Source organism: Poecilia reticulata, chromosome 13, assembly GCF_904066995.2.
Source record: "Poecilia reticulata chromosome 13, P_reticulata-male-v2, whole genome shotgun sequence".
NCBI lineage: Eukaryota > Metazoa > Chordata > Actinopteri > Cyprinodontiformes > Poeciliidae > Poecilia > Poecilia reticulata.
In genome coordinates, this window is record NC_088842.1 from 32,434,039 (window position 1) to 32,444,720 (window position 10,682).

General features: G+C 37.9%; 1 protein-coding gene across 1 annotated transcript; it reads left to right on the forward strand.

Annotated features, from left to right (window-relative positions):
* Nucleotides 1-669: 669 nt before the first annotated feature.
* zgc:154093 (cdc42 effector protein 2) lies at nucleotides 670-10,532 on the forward strand. Its single transcript, XM_008426644.3, has 2 exons — nucleotides 670-833; nucleotides 8,583-10,532. The coding sequence occupies exon 2, from the start codon at nucleotides 8,741-8,743 to the stop codon at nucleotides 9,476-9,478; it is 738 nt and encodes a 245-aa protein (XP_008424866.1). The 5' UTR covers nucleotides 670-833; nucleotides 8,583-8,740; the 3' UTR covers nucleotides 9,479-10,532.
* The last annotated feature ends 150 nt before the right edge of the window (nucleotides 10,533-10,682 follow it).

Sequence of the window (10,682 nt, forward strand, 5' to 3'; positions counted from 1 at the left end):
ATTTCCCAACCTTTGACCTTTATTTAAGCAACACGTATTTGATAAAGAGACAGTCATTGCTTCTAATCAGTTTTGATTAGTTTCTATCGATAACTTGGGGATTTGATTGGTTATCTGAGGATTTTGAGGTCTGAATAGTCAAGTAGGTGAATGTTGATGAGGCCTAAACCGGAAACAGCGACGGTGGTCCTTCAAAATAAAACATAATCCCACCCTCATGTTTGTTGCTGTTTTATAGTGCATGTATTAGGCACGAGGTGCATGATGGGAAAGTTGTTGCCTAGCAACAAGAAGGTTGAGGGTTTAAATCCCTGCCTGGGGAGATGGATGGATGGATGGATGGATGGATGGATGGATGGATGGATGGATGGATGGATGGATGGATGGATGGATGGATGGATAAAATTCAGTGTCAAAAAATAGATAGATAGATAGATAGATAGATAGATAGATAGATAGATAGATAGATAGATAGATAGATAGATAGATAGATAGATAGATAGATAGATAGATAGATAGATTTAAAATAGTTTAAAAACTTTTAAAAATATTATTACCTATAAAAATCTGACACAAAAAAAGCATTTTTTTATTCTCATCTTATTTTGAAATCCTAAACCGGAAGTCCCCTTCTTTCCCTCCGGCTGACCTGATTTAATGCCTCTCCTTCAGCTGGGAAGCTGATCCACTTTAACTTTCTCAGACAGTAATAACGACCCGTCAGTAAGAGGTTTATTCCCCGCAGGAAACTCACCTTCGTGTCCGTGGATTGTTGGACTTTAAAAAAACCTCACTGTGATTTACGAGGAGAAAAGACTGATTTTATTCTTGAGGTAAATCTCGACTTTAAATGACTATTTTCTGTATTTTTGGAGGTCTTTTAATGCGTTAAAATGTGCGGTTGGTCACCGCTGCTCAGCGTCTGAATGGGGTTTTTGTGTCTCTATTATATGGAAAACAAAAAGAGTAAAAAGTGACTTGTGTTACATTTTATTTGTTGACATAAAAGCTTCTGGCAGGCTGCGTGTCACACTCCCTTTGTGCGCTTCCACATGGACATCAGGCAGGAAAAGTCTCAGCTTTACGCTTTTCAATGCGTTTTTGCAAGAAAAAAAGTCATTTTATTCATATTTTTAAAAGATTTCTCCTGCTAGCTGTTCAGTGGACTATAGCTGGTTACCATAATCTAATTTATAAAACTGGTTTAAATGTTTTACATGCGTCAAAGTTGGTGAAATGAGCTAAACGTGATTTATTAAAGGAGGAAATCAAGTGAAGAATGAAACTGCGTGGATTTTTCCCGGTGGGGGAATGAAATCAGTCAGCTGGGAAAACTTCAGGAGAACCTGCAGATGATCTCAGCGGCTGCAGTTACATAACACACACGGAATGAGAGCTGAGGAAGTTAATTAAACCTTCACTTTGTTCCTCTGATCACAGCCTTTTTTTTTTAACTGGATGCACTCCAGCAGCTGCTGGAACCAGTTAAACTGTTCCCAATTAGGGTGACGGCAACAAAGCGAGGCGCTGGAAAACTGAAAAGCTGCTCCTCCAACGGATTTTGCAACATGTAAAGCAGACGTGAGTCACAAGCTGAGCTGATTCAAAGTGTAGGCAGCGCATGGAGTCATCACTTTTAGGGAGAAGGAAGATGTCACTTTAACATCTGGTTATGTTACTCCTCTGAAGCAAAATAAATGTTGCTATTACAGCTTTCAGAAATAAACCAATTTTGATGTCACCGAAAAGAAAACACGTAATCCTAGCGCCAAAACTTTTTATTGAAAAAAATTTGTTTTTCGAAATTGCAGATTTTCCATTAAGCAAATTCAAGTCGCCCAATTCTATAGCTAATGGAAACGCTGCTGGTGTTCTGCTAATGTTGAAAAAACACAATTTTGCAGTTGCTGTGTTTCTATTAAATGAAAAATACAGTTAAAATCACAACTGATTTTAATTGTGATAAGTCATAAAAGAAACATGCCGCACCATCATCCTCCAGCTACTTCCTGTCATCTTCTTCTTTGTGGTTTCTGCCAGTAGTAACATCCTGCTGTAGGTTGCATGACTCATGTGAGGTGAAAAAAGTGTTTATGTGGAGATTTGACTGAAAATTATGATTTCTGTTTGCTGGTCATGTGATTATCACTGTAACTTGGATTTTTTGCTGAGCCTTTCAGTGATTTATAAACTAGCAGCAGTATTTTAAAGCCAGTGGAAGGACTTTAGAACGGGCGTGATGAGCTCCATCTTCCTGGTTTTAGTCAGAACGCCAGCAGCGTTCTGGATCTGATTGATTTTTTTAGGCCGTGAAGACACTGTTACGGTAATAAATGCGACTAAAGATGAACATATGGAGGAGTTTTTCTAGATTGTGTTGAGATATTATTCCTTTAATCCCTGAAATGTTCTTTGTGTGATAGAAGGCCGACTTTGTAGCAATCTTTATGCAACTCTGAAGCCAAAATGTGATATTTTGTTATTAATTAGACCACATTGAGGGAAAAGCCTTGGTATAAACGGATGTAACGATATAACTCTATTTGTAGATTAAAACATGGAGTTCTTGCTAAAACTATATAGAAAGGCATACACTGCAAAAACACAAAATCTTACCAAGTATTTTTGGTCTATTTTCTATGTAAATATCTTGGCACAATTAAATTAAACAAAAACTAACAAGTAACGTTTCAGCAGCATCGGAGCTTGTTTTAAATACATAATTCCTTAATATTGATGAAAAAGTTCTATAACATGGAAATAATATAAGTGAAATAATCTGCCAGTGAAATTAGTACTTTTTAAAAATCAATACAGATAAATTATTGACTTAAAAAGCTCCTATATCCTAAATAAGGTTCAATAACCTAAACAAATGTTTAGATTATTGTTAAATCTCATTCAAAGTGAAATAATCTGCCAGCAGAACTAGAATGTTTTCTTCAATATTAGGTATTGACTGAAAATAAGCCAGTTTTGCCTCATTTCAAGTGTGAGAAGATGTTAGAAACGAGACAAAAAGACTCAAAACGTGTTTTGCAGAGAGCGAGGGCTGAACAGCCACTAAAGATGTAATTCCTCACTGACGTGTTTACAACCAGATTGTTTATTTAGTGTGCATGAGCAGTTTCCCAGTCTCAGAAATTAGAACATAACTTTCACATTATAAGGCTTTCCTCTGTGTTTTTTTATTTTTCCGTCAACACAAGTTCTCAGTCGCAAGTTTGTAAGTTTTTTTTTTTTAATTAAGCGCATCAAACAGCCCACTTTTGGCAAAAACAACCATATTAACCCAACAACAGATCAAATCAGCTTTACTTTACAGTAAAAAACACAAACGGATTACCAGACAGGCAGAGCACGTTTTGCCCAACTGTCGCCTGCTGTGCAGCTTTGCACCGACCTGCAGAGGAACAACAACAATGCTGTTTGTCCCAGATGATGATGATGATGATGGGTGGCTCAACGGTGCCGTTTAAGCAGTCGGGAAACAAATGGAGCCTGAGAGCAGAAACAGATGTTGGATCAGCCTCCTCCTCTTCCTCCTCCTCCTCCTCCTCCGTGGTTGATTGCATCATCAGTGCGTGGCCCAGATTGATGCTTCCAGGAAAGGTGATGCACGAAGCGAAGAGACGCCAGCTGACCTTCATTCATGAGGAGTTAAGCTGGTGTCGCAATTTAACTCTAAACTAAACAGAAAAGTACTGTAAACTTCTGGATTCTCAAAGTTGTTTCTTTATTTGTAGTCAGTCATGATACGATCATGTAGAGCTGGACAATAAATCAATAACGATATCTATTGCGATAAGATATTATTGATCCATGAGGAAGGAAAATTTGTATCAGCATAGCACACTGTAAAAATTATAATTAAATAAATAATAAACATACAAAATAAATAAGACGCACACATACATGCTCAGTATATTGGTAAAAATACACTAAATTCAACCTTTAACATGCGCGACTCTAAAGACTATAATACAGTCTGACAGTTTCAGAGAGGGAGAATAGACACATGAATCAATATCGATAAATATTACATGGCATATTCAATATTCGATGTATAGAAATTCATTCGTTTAATTTCAAATTCAATGAACTCTGATCTGGAACCGCACAGCATTCTGGGAGACGCAGGAAAGACTTTAGCCTCTCGGCTAAATAAGCTAATTTGGTGGAATCGACTAACTTTGCCTAGCAACAACCTGCTGAGTAACTTGTGCAGCAGCAGTTTGTTTCTGCTCCACGTCTCATAACTGCTTAAAAACAAAGGATAACTGTCGAGTGAAAACTGGATAAAACGGGAAATATTGTATTTTTTGATCCAACAGTCACAAATATTAGCTTTACTGATGATGTTGTGATTTTTTTTTTTTAAATGTGTATCAGAAATTATATGTTTGACCTTCTTGTTAAAGCTCAATGTTAAGATGCAGGTAAGTGTTTAAAATCTTGGAAAATAAAAACCCAGCAAAAAAATAAATACATCCAACAAAAGGAATTTATTTATGTCAAAGGATCTTTGGAATGTGTTAAAGCCTTTTAAAACACAATTTTCTAATCTCAGTAAAGATTTTATATATTTTATTTTTAGTACAAGTGTGTTTTAGGACGTACTCACATCTGTTTTAATGAAATAACACGAGTAATAGTGGCGTAGGCAGAGAGGACAGACTGAAAAACCAATAAATGGTTTTATGGAGGACAGAAAATTAGAAAATTTGAGTTTGGTCATAAAGTCGCTGCCAGTTGCAAAGGATGTCAGTTTTTAGGAGTCAACCAGACGTTGGATGGGATAAATGATCGTATCTGAAAGCTTCTCATCAATTGTCTGTGAGTTTGAATCCAGTTTATTTCTTTTTACACTGCAAAAACACAAAATGTTACCAAGTAATTTTGGTTTAGTTTCCAGTGCAAATGTTTTTAAATAAGGCAAAAGTAACATACATGTAACTTTGCAGTGAGATATGTTGGCTTGTTTTAAGTCAATAATTCCTTAATATTGATAATGAGCTAATAGCTACACTGGCAGATTATTTTACTTACAACATGGGAAAATGTAGTGTTATAAATGAAATAATCTGGGATTAAAACATTTTAATCATTGTTAAGGAATTATTGACTTAATACAAGTTTTTATATTTTACTGTAAGTTAGTTTTGTCTTATTTCTGTTGTACTAAGATGTTTGCATTAGGAACAAAACCAAAATACTTGGTAAGATTTTGTGTTTTTGCAGTGTAGCATCCAGTTGATTAAATTAAATCACATTTAAGATTCTTCTCTGGAGTTATGCTTTATTGTTTTATCCTTTTTATTTACAAAAACACGATGAAACTGTCTTTTCTGTGTCACTGTTTGGCTGGAAAGCTGAAATCTTTGCAGCAAAACGTCCAAATTTACGAAGAAAGTGTTGCTTCACCGGTTTGTCTGGACCGGTTCTGACTGGCTCGTTTCTCTCTTGTTGTGGTCAAACTTGTTCCAGATTTAGGTCTGGGTGTGTTTATGAGCTCAGCATCGACGTCGTTGGGAATCCACATGATTCATTTGTTCCATAATTTGGTTCGGACTTGAGGAGTTTATTGCTCTGTGTGTTGAGAGGAGGCCTGACCTCTGATTGTTTTTGTTCTTCACTTCAATCGGACTCGGCTGCCGTTTCAGACGCTGCGGTGCTGCTCGCTGCTGCAGAGGCGTCTGTGGAAATCGGCTTTTGTGTTTTTTGTTGCAGTAATTAGATTAATCCAGTTTTACAGGCATGAGCCGGTCCAGGTTGCGGTTTTCTTCTATGGATGTTTGCAACATCGATCAGTCGCTCGGATGAATCTCTTGTTCCATTCAAAGCTGAAAAGTTGCTCAATTCTTGATGCAACTTTTTTATACCTTCTGGTTGCTGCTGGTCAGAGATGGATAGCAACTGGTCACCTCAACTCAGTTACATATACTTCAGTAACGTTTTGGAAAAATTTATTTTTACTATATTGCACTTTGAGTAATTTTATTATGAAGTATCTCTACTCTTGAGTAAAATTTCTGGATTCTCTACTTTCTGAATGAAAAACAAACATGTTTTAACCAAAATAGACACAGACGCACTGTTAAAGTTTCATCAATTTTTTGTTGAAAGAAATGTACGGAGTACTTTTTACTAAATACTTGGTATACAGAGCACACCTTACTATTTTTTCTAGTTATTATTGATGTTATGGTCCAATAGTTGCTAAAATCATTAACTAAAAATAATTTCTTATGTAATGTAAAACCAAGACTTGGTCTCCCGTGAGACCAAACCTGTCACAATAAGCAACAAATCAATTAACTGCCTGATGAATTAATAATTTCCATTTGCATTATTTATCGTTTTTCTCTTTTTTTTTACTAAAAAGTGAATATTAAATGTCTTCAGTCTGGTGTTTTGTTCTCCACTAGACCCTCTGTGGGCAGAGGAGCCAAACAAAATCATTCAGAGGACCGCAAATGGCCCCTGTGCCACACTTTGGACATCCCTGGTATTTTTCCCATGTTGTAAGTGAAATAATCTGCTGGTAGTATTTTCAATCAATATTAGGGAATTATTGACTTAAAACAAGCTCTTATATTTGCATGAAAACATGAAAAGTTACTTGTAAATTAGTTTAGTCTCATTTCAAATGAGACTAGATCTACCTGATCTAGAAACTAGAACAGGTAATAGTTTGTGTTTTTGCAGAGAAAATCAATTAAAATGAACTTTTTAAAGTATTTTCCGTGTCTCTGAACATTCGCAGCAGTTTTTCAGACGCTGCTGTCATGTGATGGGAACCAGAATATCATCACACGCTGATGTTGGTGCTTCATTCCTGCACAGAAATGTACAAAACGTGAAAAATGCAAACTCACTTCTTTTCTTTTGCAACATTTCTGAAAAATTCACTGAAGTTTTTAGTTTTTACATAATTAAATGTAAATTATGAATAATTACAATATCAGGGGTCAGCAAAAGGTCAGTTTAGTCGTTTCTTGAACGTTGCTTGGAGACGACCCGGCCGTGAACCCGTCACATGCTCTGTCTGTCTCTGGAGGCGATAAGAGGAGGAAAGCAGAAACTTTGAACCTGCTGATCGACTGCACTGCAAAAACACAACATCCACAAAATCTTACCAAGTATTTTTGATTTTTATTCTAGTTTCTAGTGCAGATATCTAAGCAGGCTTGAATTAAGAGGAAACTAACTTGCAAGTAAATTTCCAGCAAGATATAAGAGTTTGTTTTGAGTCAATAATTCCTAAATTTTGATGAAACGGTTTTAGTTACAACATGGGAAAAATGTCTTGTTTTAAATTAAAATATCTGCCAAACTTTTTCATCAATATTAAGGGATTATTTAATAAAAAGAGAAGTTGCTGAAAAGTTACTTGTTAGCTGGTTTTGTCTTAATTCAAGCATATACATTTAATTCCACATGAAACTAGACTAAAATACTTTGCAGGTTTTTGTGTTTTTGTGTGAAACCCAAATATTTTTGATCTAGTTTCCAGTGAAAATATCTTAAACTTGAAATAAGTTGAAGCTTATAACAACTTTTCAGCAAGAAATAGTAGCTTGTTTTAAATCAATAATTCTTTAATATTGATTCTACTGGCAGATTATTTAACTTTTATCAAGAATCAACAGAAATGTAAACCTGAAACTCAAATGTTTCTTCTGGACATTTTTAATGCCGCCATTTATCAGTTTAAAGATGTCAATAAATGTTTCCAGAGGTCATGAAAGGTCAACCAGACCAACCACCTTCTTCAAATCAGACAAAGTTTGTGTCAATCAACTTGACTACGTTTGTGCAACACATTTTTTCGTTTGTGCTGCTTTTGCTTTGCAGATATTGATGATGACCTCTGAGGAAACTTTTTTTAATATCTCTAAATTGATCATATCTTTAAATAGCAGCACAAGCAAAAATTTCAACTGCAATTTTGTTTGATTTGAAGTGTGTGTGTGTGTGTGTGTGTGTGTGTGTGTGTGTGTGTGTGTGTGTGTGTGTGTGGTGGGGAAACTGATCAGGTTAATCTGACTGGCATAAATACGTTTTCATCAGTATTAAGGAATTATTTACTAAAAACAACCTCCTTTTAAGTAAATAATCTTCCTGAAAAGTTACTTGTAAGTTAGTTTTGTCTTAAATCAAATGTATGAAGGTATTTCCACTAAAACACAAATTTGGTATTTGGTAATACTTTGTGTTTTTGCAATAGTTTTGGTCTAACTTACAGTAATAGTTAATAAAAATCTGCCAGTAAAAATTTTAAAATACTTAAAACAACCTCCTGTTTTAAGTAAATAATCTTCCTGAAAAGTTACTTGTCAGTTAGTTTTGTTTTCTTTCAAGTAGCCCAACATATATTTTTAGGGCACTTAAATAATAGACTAAAATACTTGGTAATATTTGTTTTTTTGCCGTTTTCAAACCTTGGGATGAATCACGTTTTCCTCTTTCTCAGGAGGGAAGCCTATAAATCTCCCTCCATCTCGTTAATCTCTGTGATTTTTTTCCTCTCCTCTTCATCTCTTTGATTCATTGTTGTTTTGTTTTGTTTCCTCTCGCAGATCTCCGGTGTTTTGTTGCCACATTCCTGAAGTTTCTGCAAACAAGATCACGTTTTTCACCCCAGATATGGCTTTTCAGTGCAGGAGAGGAAGCTGATTGATAAAAATATATACTTCAGTCTTCTGCTCATAGTCAAAACACTTTTTAAAAAGCAAAAATGCCAGCAAAGACACCAATCTACCTGAAAACTACAACCCCAAAGAAAGGGAAGAAGCTGCGGCTGCGTGACGTCCTGTCGGGGGACATGATCAGCCCCCCGCTGGGAGACGTGCGCCACAGCGCGCACGTGGGACCGGAAGGCGAGGGGGACATGTTTGGAGACGTGGGTTTCCTCCAGGGGAAGATGGACATGCTTCCGGCCCACGGCCACGCCCGCTCGCACAGCGTGGACCGGGCCGCCACGCAGGAGCCCCGCAGCTTCGCCTACAACGGCTGCCACTACCAGCAGGCCTCCAACGGGCTGCTGAAGAGCACCGTGTCCATGCCGGTGTGCGTCGCCCACGAGCAGGCCCCGCCCAAGCCGCCGCGGCTCCACCTGGACCAGCAGCCAGGGGAGCCGGGTGACGCTCAGCCGGAAGTCTGTGAAGCCCCCGCTGTGCGCAGGCTCGTCCCATCATCCGGGTCTTTCTCGGAGGCGTCGTCGGAGGACTCCGTGTCGGAGACGTGTGGACCCCCGGATGTCCGCCGCGGCCTCAGCCTGGACTCGGACGCCGGGTTGAGCAACGAGGATCTGAGCAGCGAGCGCAGTGACTCGCCATGCCCGGTGCCGGGTCTCCAGCCGGCCGAATCCCTGGCCAGGCTGGACCTGGACCTGGACCTGGGCCCGTCCATCATGGAGGACGTGCTGAGCATCATGGACCGCTATAAGGGTGAAGACGACCGCTGCGAGCTGTGAGGACACGACGCTTTGAGACATGCTGAGAAAAACGGGGAGACTTTACCTGAGTGCAGTGGCGTCCCCAGGAGGGGGGCAAGAGGGGGCCAGGGCCCGGTCTGGAATAATGTGAGGGGGGCAAGAGGGGGCCAGGGCCCGGTCTGGAATAATGTTAGCCCTCCAGTAAATCATGTTCAGGTCAGACAAAGGCATTCAATCATCTCAAGACATGCACATAAAACCCAATATATACATTCATACAAAACAATTCCAAAAAAAATATATAATGATATAAAAAAGTGTGATATAAATCACACTTGTTAAAGAAAGTTAAACATCTGGAAGGAGCCAATTTCAATTGTAAATGTTTTTCTGAAAGCAGTATTTGTGTTTGTGGTGCCATGAATGCTGATTCATGCATTCATAGCCAAATAGTTACCTAAAATAACAAGTAATAATAAATTCTTTGTCATTATTTTTTTATCATTTTCACAATAGTATCACAAAATATTGTGATAAAATTCGAAGTCCATATCGCCCATCCCTAATATTTTTCCTTGCCTGGTCTGGCCTCTGGGGGCGCCACTGATGAAATGCAGAACTGTTGCTGCTTTAGATGCTTCTCCGGAACATGAATCCCGACACAAATCAGCCGCCATCGAAGCGCAGAGCACTTCCTGTTCCCCTTTCTGCTCCTTCAATGGTTGACCACGTGATATTCCCAGACGGACCTGGGAAACCAAACAGCTGCACATTCATTATTAGAAACGTCGCTGGATCTTCTGTCCAATTATGTCTCCTTGGATTAATTTTTTTAGATTTCAGTCACCAGCTACTGTTGATAAGCTGTTGTTGTTGTTTTTTATCAGAAAGAGACTCAGGATGTTTCCGTTTTTATTTTTGGATGGTTTGGAAGCTTTAAGTGTCAGAAAAATGCTCCTTTTTGCAGATTTCCTGTTTAAAATCTCCGTCAACATGAACTTCCTCCAGCATCACAGTAGCCTACCATTGAAATGTTATTTTATTCTGTAAATATCTCTGTAAATCTAAAATAAAGATATTTCTTATAAATAAAGTCTGCTTTCCTGGACAGTTGTTCTCACACATATATAGATAATAATTATGTAATTATTGGTCTATAAAAAAGTTAATTTCTTCTCATTTTGTTGATCATGACTCACAGAGGATGAAAAATGTAGAAAATAATCTCAGAAAATGTAAATAT

Coding starts and splice junctions, on each gene's coding strand:
- zgc:154093 (XM_008426644.3), top strand. CDS start 8,741: ATGCCAGCAAAGACACCAATCTACCTGAAAACTACAACCCCAAAGAAA.